Genomic DNA, 18,722 nt, shown 5'->3' with positions numbered 1-18,722 from the left:
GGGATGCTGACCTGGTGTTGAATGGGGTACGGCTACCCTTGAAAGACCAGGTCCGCAGCCTGGGGGTCATTTTGGACTCCCAGCTGTCCATGGAGGCTCAGGTGTCAGCTGTGAGCCGGACAGCACTGTATCAACTCCATCTGATACGGCGGCTGCGCCCCTTCCTTCCCGACCATCTGCTCCCATCAGTAGTACATGCACTGGTCTCCTCTCGTTTAGACTACTATAATGCGCTCTATGTGGGGTTACCCTTGAAGACGGTTCGGAAACTGCAGCTGGTACAGAATGCAGCGGCTCGCCTGATTAAAGGCAGCCGCCAGCGAGATCACATCACTCCAGTGCTGAAGGAGTTGCACTGGTTACCAGTTGTTTTCCGGGCCAAATTCAAGGTGTTGGTTTTGACCTTTAAAACCCTATATGGTTACGGCCCAGCCTATCTTAAGGAGCGCCTCCAGCAGCACCAGACAGGCCGCTTAACAAGATCAGCCTCGGATGGCCTTCTCTCTGTCCCATCAGCCAGGACAGCTAGACTGGTGGGGACAAGGGAGAGGGCCTTTTCTGTGGTGGCCCCCACTCTGTGGAAATCCCTCCCTAGGGAACTCCGTCATGCCCCCTCTTTAATGAGCTTCCGTCGTGCATTAAAAATGTGGTTGTTCAGGCAGGCATTTGGGGTGGGTTAGGGTATTTTAGAAAATGTTTTTATTGTAGAATTTTATTGTTTTAAACTGTTTTATTGTATGTTGTACATCGCCCAGAGTGGCTGGGTGACCAGCCAGATGGGCGATTAATAAATTTAATAATAAATAAAATAAAATAAATATAACACATGTTAGTGTAATGATGCTGAATATACAAATATACAAGTAAACTGCACTATCCCTTTTCCTGATTTCTTAAAAATACACATACGTTATATAGTGTCAGTGGTTTTGATCTTTTCTGAAACATCTGAACTGAATTTTTAAAGAAATAAATCATCATTGTTCGATCGGTTTTTTAGTTCAAAAACAAAGGCATGATAATTTCCTCTGTTCTTATATTAGCTTTTAAAAATATAGATACTAATCAACAAAACTTGGCTTTCTCTGAATCCTAACTGGAGCAAAGCCACCGATTGCTTGCCTGAAACTGAGGATTCTACCGGGTCAGCCACTATAAAAAAGCAAGTGGAAATACCTAGATCAAATGCACATTTTTTTAGTTTGTTTGGAATGTTTTTTACTACGAAGAGTTGGACAATGGACCATGAGAGCAGTGGCAGGTGAGTGAGGCAGAGATTGTCCTTTCCACCACCTACGAAATTTTCATCCATGTCCCATCTCATTTTTCCTGCACAATGGCAGTTCTGTAGCTCCTGCTCTTCCACTTTTCCAGCGCCACACCTTTCTTCTTCCATCCTCAATCTTTGATTCAGTCTTTGAACCAGTACTTAGTTCAACATCAATTTTCACTGCTAACTTCTCAACTCTGACACAAACTAAACAATATTGAGTTTCTTTCCCTCACAACTGCAAACAAAAAAGGAGAGAAAAAAGTGGGCAGCTGAGATTAAAGGGGAATTCTGGGTTGGAAAGGTTGAAGACCACTGCACTAATGAAGAGCATGTATCATATCATCAAAAGCAGAATAAGAACATCCACACTGCAAGATTTGTTTTTTCTTGACATTTGCTGCACAAAAGTTTTCTATCTAAGTCATCAATTTCTATACATCTACTTGGCATTTCTAAGAGAGTTACACTTCTTTGCCAACAAACAAGAACACAGCCATAACTGCAAAAATACTTTGATAGGGTACATTAAAGAGAGAGTTATACATAAAAGATCAAGAATGTTTATCTGGATGTGCAGAAGAATGTTGAAAGGACAGATGAATGCTTACTTTGTCAGAAAAGGGATAGCACATCTTTAAGTCAAATATAGCCTTGAATAAAATACAAACCCTGATAAAAAGAAAGCAGCATGCCAGATATCTCTGAAGACAGCGCCAACACTGTAAGAGGTGCTTGTACTGTAGCTCTGCACTGTTCCTTCCTGTGTGTTATCTGTAGTACTAGAGCCATCTCCTTCCCTATGAACTTCCAAATGTGCTGCTTTCCTTAATTTCCTTCATCAGAAGAGATTAAAAGTGGAAGGCATCTTGTAAGTGTCATTCACTAGCACTACAACATGGTCAGCATTCTTGTAAGCATGCAAAAAAGAGCTTTAAATCCAGCCATCACCTTAGCTTAAGAAATGCTTAGTATTCTACACAAGGGAAGTTTACATTTTCATTAACACCTTCTCTAAGCCCAGAAATATTTCCTATTAACTACACATCACCAGCCCAGAAACGCAGAAGCATGAGAACAATATAATTCATTCCCCATTACTTATTTTAAGCTTCTGAGTAATCGCTGACTGGTGGAATTAGGGCCAGTGTTTGTTACACCCTTTAAATTCTTTTTTTACTTTTTTTTTCTCCACTAAACGTTACTGCTCTGAACTGGGTGCAGCTTAACAAGTTTCACAAGTTTCACAGTACTGACACTGTAACCTCTCCAATGTTTAGTGGCTACAGTAAACTTTCATTAGGACAATTACAAATAAAAGGTACTTGAGAACTCAGTAAAAATATCAACACCATCCAATTTTTTAAAATGCATGATATCAGATTTTAAGCAAAGTCTTTCAAAAATATGTTATATTCTGTAATAAATTCATTCAAATTCATGCATAAAGGACCCACAATATAAGCACAAACTGTACCTTCGCCTTCTCCCTCCTGTACTTGGAGATGGTTTAGGTGTTCTTGTTGAAACAATCTGGCAGTGCACAGTTCCAAGGAGCAACATGAGCCATACTGGCCCTATTACTTCAGTCAGAGGTATATTATGTGGGCCTTCTATTGTATAGAACAATACTACTGCAGCAACTTTTGAAAGAAATAAAGAAGGAGAAAGTGAAGCATCCAATCTGCACCAATAATTCATAGTTAAACAAATGGCAGAGATATTATCTGTTGGAAAATGATGATGATTGGAAGTCCTTGTTCATTTAAGTCAGAAATGAACAAGATCCAAAGGTAAGTTATTTTTATTGCAGTGCAGGAAATTTAAGCTTTGTGTTTAAATCTCTCATTGAAATCAATGGGGCTTTCAATTCTTAATTTTGGTTAGACAGTGGTCTATTTACCAAGTTAAATTTTTTTGTGATATCGTTATAAGTGACAGAGCCTATAAAATATACGCAACAGAACACCAAGACTACATAATATTATAATGCATGCAAATATAGGTGTCTTCCTATAACTAATGTTTGGCAGCAATTTTAAATGTGTTGATCTTAGAGATAGCGTGAACATATAAGCCATCACAGACAGCACAACAAAAGAGGATTGCACAAGCAATAGTGTATGTAAATCTGCACGAATTTGTACACACAGTACCTCTAGGCAAGTTACCAACTTGGAAGGAACTGACATATCAACCAAGTGACTTACTGCAATGCTGCATTGCAGATAATTAACCATTCCAATGGAAACACTGCTGTATAAGTATTATTGCACTCTAAGAAATATTAGGTAGCCATGGATAGAATTACCTATTATCATTCTTTGAATAAGTAAGTGGCAAGGAGGCTGTCAGTGCAGGATACATTTTGAAGTCATTTTCTGAAGATCTGAATCACTTTCTAAGCTCAAGCCTAAATACTGTAATCAGAATCTTATACTCAGTATGTTCTTTAACCTAAGCACCTCTTTCCTGTTTCCTGTGTTTAATCTTCTGATGTTTTTGGAGTGTGCCAAAATCATATCCTTCTCTCCAGTCCCTTTTTATTATAACTGCCAAGTTCTTCACTATTCTTAGAAACACGACAATTTAGCTACTTTGTTCTTATTGCAAATGCAGCTTTTTCGGTATCTGACATTTTAAAGAAATAAATGGAGGTGCCTCATTGAAACTCTGGAAAAGAAGTTTTTGTAGTTTTCTAATTAAGGTATTTGACAGATGTCATTATCTAGTTGTACCTTGAAGAAGATAAAGGACAAGGAGCCAGAAGAAAATAACCTTTGATGTCACTTGTAGCCACCACCTGAAGAAGAAAGGGAAGAAAACAACTCTAACAATACCCTTTCGAGTCAGGGAGGTCCAGGGACTTTCTGGTTTAGCTTTAGCAAAGGCAGAGCCTAAATAAGAGAAAAACAAAATTACTCAGCTGTATAGCAATAAAGAGGATTTCCAGTTACCATTTGTCTAAGATACAGTCCTAAATCTTAAGATATGTAGATATGCAAATGCCAAGCTACCCATAGAGCTCCCCATATCAGTCTCTTCCTTCATGGGCATGCTACATTTTTGTGCTGTGCACTGTAAAAAGAAAGCCCCCTTCTCAGCAATCAGCACAGAAGCATGATCTCAGATGTGTGCAGATGGATGGGGAGAGAGGGAGGTGGCAGGCAGGCACAGAGGGGATGGGATGGGAAGGGAAAAGACAGGTGTTGGAGCAGTGAGCAGGCATGGATGGGGCTTTGTTTGGCATATGACCCCCAGAAGGTTACGCATGAAAGAGCACAGTTCGAGGGCTGAAAAATCTTCTCTATCTATATTCTACAGGAACAGAACAACAGAATGAATCCAAGATCTGTGTTTAGTTCTCTCAAAACCAGAATACGTCAGGAGTAGCAAGGATAAACATTCTTTTTCCTATAGGTAGCCAGGAACTTGTGATTGCCCATCTGGTATTAAAAGACTGGATCATGTATGTCATTGTTTTGTTTTGATTTGATTTGCTACTCTGAAGAAAGATAGGTAACTGGTGTTTCGGCTGAAGCAGTATTTCTAGGGGATGCAGCAAGGTGTAGTAATCAACTTAGGACTGGCAATGCTAACAATGCCCTAATATCTGACTGATACCCCAGAGCAGATGTCAATTCAGTACAGAATATTCCAATAACTATATGATTTTCACTGTTATTCACTATGGGTGTATTAAGCAGCGCAAGCTATACTGATTACAAGACCAGGATGGCAGGGAAATTGTAATTGCAAGCTATTATTCTTAAATTCACTTTTCAATTCAGGTCACCCATTATTATAATTTTTAATCCAAGTAAACACATTTAACCATTATTCTGTTTTTGCTTCCATTACAACTGTTCCCCACCCCTCAACAAGCTGTGCACTAATGGGTACAGCTAGGCTAGGAAATACCCTCCATCCAGGCAGCAGCGGCAAGTTGTCTTGAGTACACACCCGTAATATCTTCTCCTATGAAAAAAGTGTGCCCCGTCCCCAAAATCCTACTTTAAAAATGCTGAAATTTGTCAGCTGAAATACTGATCAATATTACTTTCCATATTTAGGAGATCCATCCTACCTCTTACAAGATCAACATCTATGAGATCTGGCTTTACATGTCCAGTTTTCTTCGGCTTGTTCCTCAAACCCTGTAATATGCAAAGAAAATCATTATTGCATCTAAAGAAAAAAGTTTAGAATTGGAACAGGGGTCAGTAATTGTGATGAACTTATATTTCCTGGTTCTTCTCTCCCCCAAACATGTAATATTTATAAATCTGAAAATCCATTTTCAGGAAGGTCCCAATTTACAATGGCTTGAATCCAGAACTTGCCTCACATGGACAGAAGCACTCTTTCCGTCCATGGAAGGCTTCTGATCCAGTGGAGCATTTTCAATGGCAGAACTGGGGAGAAGGTGATCTCTGCCATTTTTCCCCTCCTTCTGCAGTCCCCATGCCCCTCAAAGATCAAAGGAGGGCAGGGGGATCCTCTGGAGCAGTGTGGGAGGTGGCACTGAGGGCTGCAAAGAGAAGAGGAAATGAGCTTTTCTCCGTTTTTCCTGCCAGCTGGAGTATCCTAAGAGGAAATCAGGGAGTGTTCCTGCTGCTGAAGAAAACCCTGGATACAACCCATTGTATCTTTATTAATTAAAAACTAATTTTGTTCTAAAGAGACAAGTATACTGTCAATATGAACAACAGAATAGTGAAGTTAAAATTACTGCCCCTTTTATTATATTTTTCAAAACATCTAACGGAGTTAATTCAGTTCAATTATGCATCCACATTCTACATACACATGCTTGCCAGAGTTAGTAAGATACTTAATTTGTTATCTATTTAATTTTGTCTTTTAGTTTTTAAAAAGCGTAATCCATTAGACTTTGACATTCAAATTATTGAACAATAATAGAAGCTAACTTATTATAGGCCTCCTCTTAAGTGTGATCAGTTTGAATCTTCGTAATGGACTATGGACCTCTATACAGACAGATATATACATCATGAAGAATGGACAGATTTCAAATCAAAAATTGAATCTTTAGCTTCCAAGTTATAATTGGTGTGAGCTGATAGTTTACTGTACCTTAAATAATTTGTACATACCTAAAATGATGACACTTTGGGGAAAATATCTGAACATACATGGTACTAAACTTCAGAAAGAGGCTTAGCTACTAGGGATGTCTGGATTTTGTGAAATCCATCCCATGTGTGTTTCATGGACCGTGCAGTGTCATTCATTCCAGCATCCGTACAGATTGTTTTGATTTTTTATTTGTTATGCAGAAAAATATGCAAATAATTCCGTAAGAGGGTTTGCAACAACTTATGTAATTTACATTAGCATGGAACATGTAGCGTATTGTCCCCCATTCCATTCCATTTGTCCTCGTATGTATTTACCAGTCTCATCAGAAATGTGTGTATTTTCCTACAAATATATTTGCTTAAATTTCCCAAAAGTTAAAAAACAAACAAACAAAGATCTGAAAGTTCACAGACTCCGTGTGGCCAGAGAAGGCCTGTCCACAGCAAATTCTGCCATTGGATTCTTAGAAATCTCAACCCATTTTAGTCCATCTTGAATTTCTCCAGCATCCCTATTAGCAACTATCCCTCCTGGGATACAGAGGTTCCTATCAAGTTGTCTGTCAAATTCTCTACTACTTTATGAAACAATGACAAAATGTGATACTAGATCACTCTGGCTCTTCTGAACCACTCAATAGCCCTGGCCACCTAACATTCTGCTTACAGCACATGGATCCAATATTTTCAGTGACTATTTCACATTCTCTCCAGTGGCAGGTCAGCAAATCCACTAACATTCTCCGTTACAACTAGTAGTGCTAGTTATCTGGCTTGGAAAGTCAATTTGTCCAGCTCATAATGGTTAACTGTATCCTGAATCAAACGCAACAACCAGAGACACAACTCTTACTTTAATCCTAATTGAGACCTGGTTGTAAGTATTGTTTATATTTTCTTCTTATGTAAACCATCCTGGAAATTTTTATTGAAGGGCAATATAAATATAGCTTGAATAAATGCACTGTTGCATCTTTCAGAAACAGTAACTACAATGCTACCAAACTTAACACCTAAATGAATGGAAAACAGACAGAGAACCCTATGCCCCTTGCCTCCCTGGCCCACAATCCCCAGCCCTGCAAACCTCCTTTGCTTATCCATTTCTTTCCTCCAACAGCACATTGTTCTACTGTCCCTAGGTGACATTTTGCTGCAGTCCAACTTAATTCTTGGCTATTCTTTATTGCAGCTCTATGTCTTCACCACCCTGTTTCCTCACACTGTGTTTTATACAATACCTGATTTGTTTCACACCCTGTCAACCATCTCTTGGCCAGCCCCTTCCCATAGTATACAGAACTTCCTGACTTTAAGTATGTGAGATTTCTTCAGAGCCCCCTCTCATTAGTCCTCCCTTCCTGTCTCCTCTGCTCCTTTAATCAAGCCTTCGCCATCCCCTCTCCACCCCTGTAGCTTCCCATTTCTCCATCTATTGCAGGGGTTGGAGGTTATTTGAAATGATAGAGGTTCGAGTTAAACTTGTGGCCTTCCAGATGTTTTGGCCTACAATTCCCATCATCCCTCACCATTGCAGGGCCCTGGTCTATTGCCTATTGAGCTCCCTGCCATATCTCCTGGGACCTGTTCAGCCTATCCCCACAAAGCTACTAGGGCCTCTATGAAAGTTAACCTCAGCCAAAACGGCAATGCCAACTTTCCACTGAGATTTGCCCAGTGCTAGCCGTGATGAAGAATTTGCCTGGGCAATTCAGTTTTCTATTTTAATAGGTGTTTTAATCCTGGTATAACTCTGGTTTGATTCTGTTTTAACATCTATTATGTAGATGAGTGTTATGGGTTCTGGTTTAATTACTGTTTTTAACCATTGTCAACTACTCAAGGAGCCCCTTCTAGCAAAAAAAAGGAGCAGGGCAAAAATGTTTTTATTTTATTTTACTGCAACTTTCCTTTGCCTTCCAGAAGCTGGCCTGCAAATGTTGATAGCTTTGTTCTCTGAGAAGTTGGAATGTTTGAAACATTCCATAACATCGGATTAGCTCAACTAATAAATGTCAAAAGTTTCACTGCCAGAAGCACAATAGATGTAATAAAGGGAATATTTCTAAAAATAAAAAATAAAAGAGAAACTACAAATTATGAGAAACAAGGGACCCCAACTCCATGCTCTCTTTGTAAAATCTATCTATCTGTGGAGCTTAATCCTTTTCCTTCCCACCAATTCCCCCCACACCCTGGCCTGAACATGTATTTTCCAGCCGCTTTTAATAGTCCTGGCCAACTGGGGTAGGGATGGCAGTGCTGGCCCAAGACATTTTGCTGACCGAGAGAGAGCTCCTCTGCTAGGCCCAACACTTTAAGGGCGTAATCCTATGCATGCTTAGACAGAAAAAAGGCCTAAATTCCCAGCATACCCCAGGCAGCCATGCTGGATAAGGAGTGCTGATAATTGTAGGACTTTCTTATAGAGCCCTAAGAAGTCTTACTGCACCATTCAGACACCAATTCCAGCTTCTATCTCCCCTCCCCTAAACCTCTTAATGCACCTGCAGCAGGTTGCTTTACCCTAATGCATGAAAGGACCAGCCCTGACGCCTCCCCTTTTGCCTGCTCATTCTTTCTCTATGAACATATCTTCAACTTCTGCATTCCCATTACTCTGGTAATCATGGATTCAGCGACATATTTACCAGGATAAGGAATAGTTCTACCTATAATTAAAAGGAAACTGAAAAGGAGGGTAAAGGAGGGTCAAGTCCCTTTAGGACGCTTGCAGGTTATTTGAAATAATAGAGGTTCAAGTTAACCATATAACATTGATTAGAAAAGGCAAGTTCGAACAATTCCCTGATAAACATCAGCGTCAATGAAGCTATAAAAGGCAAGACTATTTCCCGTAAAACAATTAACACAAAAACTCAAGCAGAAAAGAAACATTAATTGACAATAATAAAAGCCATGATAGAGTTTTATGAGTGGCTTCATAGTGACCTAAAATGAATACCAACAGCAGCAGGAAAACACAGACATGATAGCATTAGATGACAAAGAAATAATTGAGTACTAAGGGAAAAAGCAAAATTACAGAAAAGCTGAATGAAACAAGAAAGATATGCACAACAGAGGCATTATTTTTTATAAGCCACCTTGAGAACCCATGGTTTATTGTTGGGTTGTTCAGGGTGGTTAACAAGCCATGCTGCATGGTTAACAAGCCACCCTGACTATGTTCAGACAACACAATAACCCACCTGTGGAAAATGCACTGTGTTCAGGCAACACGCTAAACAAACAACTCATGGTTCAAAACAATGCACATTCAACCACTGAGTGCTGGTTAGCATGTTGTGTGAACAGCCCCAAAGAGTTGCCAGACTGGTAACAAGTCACCAACGAAAGATGGCACTTGCTAAAGATTTCTTAAAGAACACAGTTGTGAAGAGGCTAAAATAAAATATGGTATCTTAGCAGTCATGGGACTTTCATCTTATCAAGAGCTGATTAACACATAGGAAGCAGAGGGTAAGAATACACTGATAATTTGGGATTGTGGCAGCAGAGAGACACTGTGGTCCTTCCTAGTTGCTGTAGCTTACCTGTGGAGATTCTCTGTCAAAACTACCTGGACAGTATCACCCAAACAGATAGTGCTGCTGTGGAGGGATCCTGACAGAAACTGAGGATCATCCCCTCCTTTCTGTCCAAAGGAAAACTTGATCCCTTACTACAAGTGAGGGATTTATTCACTATGAATGTATGCGACTGGAGACTTCAAATCCTAAACAGATTGTGAAGAGCTCCAAACGATATTTCCAAACTGGGTGAAAGGGCAACAGAATAGCGATGAAATTCAATGTAAGAAAAGAACAGAATGATGCATCTAAAACCTAACTTCATATATATGTTGATGGGGTCTGAACTGACTACCAAGAATTGTCTGGTGTCACAGTGGAAAATTCACTGAATGTGTTAGCACTACAACAGTAAAAGAAAAAAAAAAAAGGAGAGTCTTAGGAATGATTAGAAAAGGATAAAAAGAAGAAAGAGCAATTTTTATAATCTCATTATATTTACTGAGGGCATACCCAGATATAGAAATGTGCACTTAAGTTCTGATCAAAAGGATATTGCCAAGTGGAGAAGGTACATAAAATTGTACCTTGCTGTTTTGCTGTGCTTCTTCAACAGATTCATTCAATTGCTCTGTTTCAATGCTTACATATTTTAATCACGTTCTAATATTTTTATTATATTTTCAGTAGTTATTCTGTAAGCTACCTTGTGAGTCTGATATAAACTCAAATGTGGAAACTAAATTAAAAAATTAGCAGCTAGAATTTTAAGGAGGGGGAGTGTTGGTGCATTTCCTTTATGAAGGAACACTTTTCCATTTTTTGGGTTTATAAAGTTCTTTATATTGTCCACACGATTCAGAGAAATTATTCATCCTTTCCTCCATGTTATTACAGCTTAAATTGACTGATAGTAAATTCAGGAGAATCCAAAAGAAGTTGTTTTTCATGCACAGCATAACTTAAAACAGCTGAAATTGAAGTTTCCAGGTTAGGAGGGACTACATTCCCGATTACCAGACATGGAGAACTAATAGCAGGTGGCTATCTTCCCAGCGGCATCTAGTTAGTCACTGATGGAGAAAGAGTGCCTGCCTAGATGGATCTTTGGTCTGATCCAGGAAGTCAAATCTTGCCTTTTTCTTATGATTTTCAAAGAGATCTCAAATGACTTACCCAACAGATCCAGTCTATTCTGACCAAGGCTGAAGAGTGTATACATTTCTATAGAACTAGTTGGTCAGCCATATTACATAGTTGCTAATAAGTATTGAAACAAGTTGGTTGCCCAGCCCCTGCTCCAGTTGCCCACTTCCTCTTCCCACTCCTACCACCACTACCGTGTGTTCTTTCTTCTGCCAAGGGACAGAATGAATGCACATGCAGCGGGCATAGCACTTTGTCAGTCTTGTCTCACTCCTCGATCTTTCTCTCCCTGCCAGAAGAGATAAGGCCCGCACAACAGTCCTGTTGCTCAGCTGTGTTTTCTCAGTAGCGGCTGCCAGCCTCATGCTGAAAATGGTGCGGGCAGGCAGGCAAAAACAGGAAGAATGAGCAGGCAGGTGCATTTGCCACATGGTTTCTTGTACAAAGACAACTGTTAGAGGCAAGCAGCAAGTTACAAGGGTGTCTATTAACAAGGACTTCTCACTTATTCCAGTACTTTGTGGAATAAGCCATAAGGCCCCAACAGTCTGCTCATAGCACTCGAGCCAACAGAAGTTACAATAAACAAATGTGTGTTTCTTTTTTTCCTTTTTTTGCCAGTGCAGCACTTTTAGAGCTGAAATTGAATGTCTGCTTCCCATTTCAGTCCTGAAAAATGAAAAGGTGCAATTCTGGAAGTTGAATTTATGAATATATGAAAATATGATCTGAAAACCATAATACATGGCCAAAATCTGGAAGCAACTCTAGAAGATTTTATGCTCTCTTCAAGAAAGGAAGTGTTGACTATAATCCCAGCATTACATTTTTGTGTGTCATCATAAAAGTATATGAATCCTGAAAGTGAACCTAACAGTGCAATTCTATGCATGTCTACTCAGAAATAAGACCCATTAATTTCAATCGAATTTAATCCCAAATAAATTGTATGGGATTGGAGTTTATTTCTTTAAAATAGAAAGTATGCTAAAGCATTCAGATGCTTTTGAAGCAGTTCCTTGCTTATCGGATATTGATGGGGCTTTGTTAGTAACATTAAGGTGCAGAGACACAGTTAATCTACAAAAGCTGTTTTACTTAACATAAATTTCCATCATCAAGTACTTACCAATTTAATAAACTGTTCAAAACAATGACAGGATGAAAAAGGAGGAAAAGTAAACTGGAACTATAAAAGTAACCATGTGAAAGTCAGTGATATCTGACAAAATGCATATAAAAATATAAAGGGAAGTATACTATGATATGGCAAGCACAGTTTAGTGCAATGCTATCTTCACGCTCCAATATTTTATTAGGGTATTGAAACTTGGAACTCCTGAAAAAAGATCTAGTCTAGGTCCCTACCCTAAAGGCAGGCTCCTCTGCATATGAGCCCACATCCACAAACTGGCAAACAGTTTGCACCCAAATGACACAAAAACCCTATCCAAGCCCTCATAAGAGAAAGATGTACTGGTACTCCCCACCCCCGTTCCACCCCACTCTTGTGTCAGTCTTTCATTTCAGTAGAAGGGTAAGAACTGATTTTAAAATCACCAAAAAAAATTCAGTTCTCTAAGAACTAACTAAACAAGGTATTTTTATTACTACACAATACACAAGAAAAGAGTTAAGAATTCACAAGCAGCATATCCATTATTCTTTTAAAAAATATATGCCTTTATATAGCCTTTTCAAAGTGAATTGTGAATTCCAATACATCAGTGGTTTTCAAACTGTATTCCTTGGAATCATGTGGTTCTTCAGAGCTTACTGGCATTCCTCAGCAAGAGGAATAATGGAAGGTAAGCTGCCTATAAACGTATCTACCCTTATTGACGTTCCCTACAACATACACTGGAAAAAGGTATTGGACATATTTATGGGTGCACATAGCTTTCGTAGGATAAAAGCCAGGCCTAGCAGGCCTTGCTCACACCCACACAAAACATTTTAGTGTACCCCAGAATCCTTTGCATAGGACTTCTACACCAAACTGATGTGGAATGAATGTACTAAAAACGGGAAGTCTGAAGTTCAATGCCAGAAAATAATAAGAAAGACAAAAGCTTTACCTTGATTTCTCTTTGTTCTACAGATTTTTCCCATATTTGCTGGTCATATGCCCCAATCTAAACAGGGAAGAGGAAAATCTACATTAAAATGAGATTATATAGCAGAATCACACAATGTAGCAATTTCTCACCATAAAATTGGCATGACATCAGAAACAATACAGCAACAGATATATACTGCTGTCTCAGAAACAATACAGCAACAGTTACGTACAACAGCCTGATATATGAAGTACCAAAAACTAAAAAATAAAAAAAAATCAGCCAGCAAATCAAGAGATGAATCAGTGCACATACCTTTGGTTAATTTTAATCTGTTTTTAAAAATTTATTTAGCAGCTACCCCGCCTAGTGATGCATTGTCTGTAAATGTTATATTGGATTAAACAGGGCTTCTGGTAGGAATCACACCTCTCCAACTGAGCCGCACAACAGTTGGTATGTGACTACTATAAAAGTTATATGATGTTGAGGAAATAAAGTGTATAAGGAAATAAATATAGAAACTCTTTTCTGCATAATCTTTCTACACGTGTGAAGTTCGGAACAGCATTAAAACATTATTCTAGTTAGAGGTCCTGCTGAAATCAATCAAACTTGCTTCAGAGTAAATATGGAGAGGATTGGGCTACAAATGTACCAGTGCACTATAGTGATTACTGGATAAACAACTATATAAATACTGATCTTAGCACTGCCCAAAACGAGATGCTGTTTAGCATAAAAGTGATCTGCTAAGACTTATTGCACATGTATGTTAGGACTTGCATATCTTTAATTATTCCACAGATTTGCTCTCTTGCATAATACAGGTACCCTATATACCTGAGTACTCAGAGATTTATTCTAGCACCAACTGCAGACTGATAATCTTCTTTAGAACAAATCATTTGATGTTTAGATCACTTTCAAGAATGGTCCACCCAAACAAAGCACATGTGCAAAAACGCCAAGTCAGAATCTATATAACATTTCCAGAAATTGTTCCAATGGAAGGATCCTAGATTCCTGTTAGGCCTTGCTCACAGTTTGATATATGAATAATGTCTTCTATCAAGGTGTGCTGTGATATATATGGACCATAACCGAAGAACGTGATCCACAAGTGCCAAATGTGAAGTGAAGAGCACACAGCTCCAACTGAGAGTTCCTTGGGACCGCAGACTCTGGCCTCATCCATCGGCTAGAGAACCGAGGGCTGCACCTCCTGCCTCCCGGGATGAACATCATCACAGGGGGGAGACCACCCTGGTCCTATACATCTGTCACTGGTGTATTTGCTTTCCTTCCCCTCCTTCCTCCCACTCCCTTTTATGTCATGTCTTTCAGATTGTAATCCCGAGGGTAGGGACAGTCTTAATATTCATCTTTGTAAGCCACTCTGAGAGCCTTTTTTGGCTGAAGAGTGGGGTAAAAACACGATAAAATAAAAGAGAGATTCCAAGTTTTCTACTGTACAGATTTTATTAGAGTAAAAGTAAGTGATCAGGATGCCACTGGAAACATTAAGAAGCTATTATACATGATGTAAAGTTGTGTTATTACAAGCAATAGCCTCAAGGTCTTGCATTGTTGTTGTTGTTCAGTCGTTCAGTCGTGTCCGACTCTTCGTGACCCCATGGACCATAGCACGCCAGGCCTTCCTGTCCTGCGCTCTCTCCCGGAGCGTGCTCAAGTTCATATTCATTGCATCCGTGATGCTATCTAGCCATCTCATCCTCTGCCGTCCCCTTCTCCTTTTGCCTTCAGTCTTTCCCAGCATCAGGGTCTTTTCCAGGGAGTTTTCTCTTCGCATTAGGTGGCCAAAATATTGGAGCTTCAGCTTCATTATCTGTCCTTCCAAAGAGCAGTCAGGGTTGATTTCCTTTAGGATGGACTGATTTGACCTCCTTGCAGTCCAGGGGACTCGTAAGAGTCTTCTCCAGCACCACAGTTCGAAAGCATCAATTCTTCGGCGCTCAGCCTTCCTTATAGTCCATTTTTGCTAAACACAGTGAGATTGAATACTCCCATTCCTGGTTTAGTGGCAAACCACAGTTTGCGGTTTCATCTGAAACGAGCAAAATACTTTGTGCAAACCACAGTTTACTCACAGACGCAGCAGGACCCCACTGTGGTTTGCAATCCTGGTTTGTGGGCAAACTATAGTTTGTCAGGTTTAGACAAAATGGCAAACTTTGGTTTGCCACTAAACAAGGAATCAGAGTAATCAATCACTACGCCTAAAGCTTGTGATGAAAACATTAAGCTATGGTTTAGCATTATGCCAGAAGAGCCTCTTAGGGCATAATCTTATGGCCGCTAGACAGCATCTAGACAGCCATAGGATTTTTCATTTTCTAGGAACGCTGACTCCCCTCTCCCACCACCTCTTAGTCAGTGTGGTTCGTTCCTGGCTCCGCACTCGCAAGAGCAGCACAGAGTGGCTGAAACAGGTGTGTTCCTGGGGGCAGGGAATGGAGGGGACGGTGGAAGTGCCGTTACGACGCTTCTTATGCGCTGTCCGGCCTTTCTCCTGCCCCCCACTCTGAGACACCCTGTCTAGACAACTGAAATCAGCCATGTAGCTGCAAATGCAGGGCAGCCGGAGCACAGTGGAGAAGATCCCCTCCACGCTCCACCTGCCCTGCATTGGATAGTCGGTTGCCCATAGGATTACATCCTAAGAGAAACAAACATAGTTTTATTTTAGAAAGTGACTGAGGACTTATGATGACATTATTTGCAGTGTATATCCAAACAAATCACACTTTAAAATATTCTTCTTTCATGATTGTCTTCCATGTTTCGGTATTTCAATATTCTCTTCAAATACCCTTCCCTTGCTTTTGATTTTTCTGTTTTTTTATCTACCTCATTTGTTTTTTTAGCCATGCCACACTGAACTCTTATCACTCCTTTAATAATGAATTTGGGTGATAAGTGGCAACAAAAATAGAGCCAAAATGGTGCTACCGAGAAACAAGATGGAGGCATCAGCATGCTCAGGGAAACCTTGAAACTTGTAGAAGTATATAAAAATCTGTTAAAACACAAACCTAAGGGTACCAAAAAACACATACACACCCAAACAGCCCAAATAAGGACTGAGCGTGCTCAGAAGCCATGAACTGTTGGGTGTCAGTTGGAAAAGAAAACTGGTGATGAATGAGATATTTGAGCTACTTACAGCTTATATCCTAAGGGAGGAAATGGCTCATTGCCACGAATGTTGACCAGGAGCATTCCTGCTAAAAGATGAGAATACACTGCAACATTTTGTTGCAGGTCCCACTTGTTTTGTAATATTGATCAAACTTAACCATAATGCTGTTGTGATACATTAATTAAGAGAGTTGGTTCTGGCCAAGGAGAACAGGCTCAAAACCCCAGTCAGACCCACTTACCACCTCTCGGCCTAATCTAACCTCACATAATCATCACTGCATCCCTGAGGAAGGCAGAATACAAATGTAAAAGATAAGCAAGATACATTTTTAAAGGATAACCAAGGACTCTTGTATGAACAACAGAGGTCATACTTCTCTGAAAACTGCGAATACATAGCATGACATGAGTGGGGGAAATGGTTGCAAGAGGCCTCATCTTCCCTTTAAAAGACAGCTTTAGCTATTTATCCATAAAATCCTACAGAATTTTAAGTCTCTTGCTGACTAAACCTAGTTTTGGCAAATACTCTGCCTACTTAAATTCCACTTGCAGATACAGTTACAGGTACTTAATGTTATTCCACTCTATGAAGCAACTCCTGTCTGCCAAGCATGTAAACAGCACTGAAAAAAGATGTTTTGCACACTAGGACCTAAGTTATCCTGAAGGTCAGAAAAGCCCTTAGGAAATCCAGCTGTTGTGTACTACAACAGAAGTGAATATATTTAATTAAAAAAAGATTATTGTGTTTAATCACACCTACATTTGTATAAAAGTTCCGAAGCAGTTCAAGGCTGCAAACCTATATTCACTTACCCAGGAGTAATCCCCACTGAATTCAATGGGACTTACTTCTGAGTAGACAAGTACTGGACTGCACTGTTAGTGAAAGACAAAAAACAGAAGGGTATCCTTCATGAATGACAGTCACCACCTTTGTAAACTGACTTTGTTTTCAGCATTAGCATTTTATAAGGTTGCCCCTGATGAAGAAGCTTTTGTCTCTGAAACACGGTGGGTTCAAATAAAGAAATTTCCCTTTGGCTCTTTTGAGAATATGTTCTCTTTTTGAATTCTGTACTGTTAATGAAAGCCTGTTTCTAAACACAGAGTTTCCATTCTATTTAACTCTCTTCCATCAGGCACTTTGGTTATAACAAGAGTTATGACTATCGTTAACAATTATGGTCAAAAGCACTGATATTTCTGAATTGTTGCTAATTAGGTCAGCATTTATTCTTAGATTAAAATACAATTTTTTAAAAAGCTTAAGGCTACGAACATTTAATCCCTGTTGCTAGGATACTCGGTCTGCAAACCTACACATAATTACTATGAAATAAGCCCTTAGGAATTCAATTCTATTTACTTCTAAGTAGACATATTTAGGACTGTATGGTCAGGAGATCAAAAGTTCACCATAAGATTTTAAAATATTTCCCTGCTGGGTGTGGGGAGGGTGTGTGGGACAAGAAGAAGCTAAAAAAAAACCTATACCAAAACAACAGCTGGGATTTCTTACTCATTTTTCCAGGAACCTGCTGTCTGCTTCTTAAGATGAGCCCTCAAGATCTACTGAAACCAAATGGCTGACTCAAACAATATACCCTCAGAAACTGCCTCCTACATTTTCTCCAGACAACAGAAGTGATCTTAACCAGGGAAATTTATTTATTTTATTACATTTCTATACCATCCAATAACCGAAGCTGTCTGGGCAGTTCACAAAAATTAAAACCACAAAGCACAGCATAAACAATATGAAATATGAAAGCTTAAAAGCACAAAATAACAGTACAACCAGAATAAAACCTAGCAGCCATGCAGAGATTTAAAATACAGATTTAAAACACCAGAGCTAAAAGGCTAGGAAGCTAAAATGCTGGGTGAATAAAAAGATCTTCACTTGGTGCCAGAAAGAATACAACACAGGCGCCAGGCAAATCTCTCTAGGGAGCTCATTCCACAGCTGGGGTGCCACAGCAGAAAAAGCTCCCTTCCTGGTATCCACCTGCGTCACTTCCTTTGGCAGGGTTTCATGGCGAATGGAAATCCCCCATTTTTATCACTGAATCTCCCTGGCCCTGCATGACAGGGAGACCCCTGGTTCAGTTGTTCTATACACAGTGAGGAAGAAGTGAAGACAATGAGCAAATCCAAGGCCCACCTTCAATCTCTCCCAGAATTCCAAAATAAATGGTCCCTGTGTCATAAATTGTATAGTTGATCTTTCTCCCTGATATATAATTATAAAACAAGGTGACTTGGAAGAAAAGAAGGAACACAAATACACTGATAGAGAATACTACAGAGGGACTAATGTTCAAGATAGAACAGAGAAGATGGGTTGAAAATGCTGTCACATGGCCACAGGTTAAATGAATAACCGGAGGGTGGTGACTGGTTTCCATATAATCCTGTGAGCTTCAGTTTTCATAGTAGC

At 39.6% G+C, this 18,722-nt stretch overlaps 1 protein-coding gene across 4 annotated transcripts in view; it reads right to left on the bottom strand.

Annotated features, from left to right (window-relative positions):
• Positions 1-18,722, bottom strand: part of PHTF2 (putative homeodomain transcription factor 2) — an 89,851-nt gene that overhangs the window by 26,179 nt on the left and 44,950 nt on the right. For 3 of the 4 annotated variants that reach the window (XM_084811524.1, XM_084811526.1, XM_084811525.1), the window contains exons 3-7: positions 13,130-13,186; positions 5,358-5,427; positions 4,009-4,167; positions 2,748-2,913; positions 1,942-2,106 (exon numbers count right to left, since the gene is read on the bottom strand). In XM_084811524.1, the coding sequence (XP_084667650.1) occupies positions 1,942-2,106; positions 2,748-2,913; positions 4,009-4,167; positions 5,358-5,427; positions 13,130-13,186 (617 nt within the window). The remainder of the gene's footprint in view (positions 1-1,941; positions 2,107-2,747; positions 2,914-4,008; positions 4,168-5,357; positions 5,428-13,129; positions 13,187-18,722) is intronic. The other variant, XM_084811527.1, reaches the window with a different exon arrangement.

This window comes from Heloderma suspectum, chromosome 7, assembly GCF_057233095.1.
Source record: "Heloderma suspectum isolate Gila_16-S chromosome 7, 16-S_ref, whole genome shotgun sequence".
Lineage (NCBI taxonomy): Eukaryota > Metazoa > Chordata > Lepidosauria > Squamata > Helodermatidae > Heloderma > Heloderma suspectum.
This window is presented reverse-complemented; position numbering and strand designations above follow the sequence as displayed.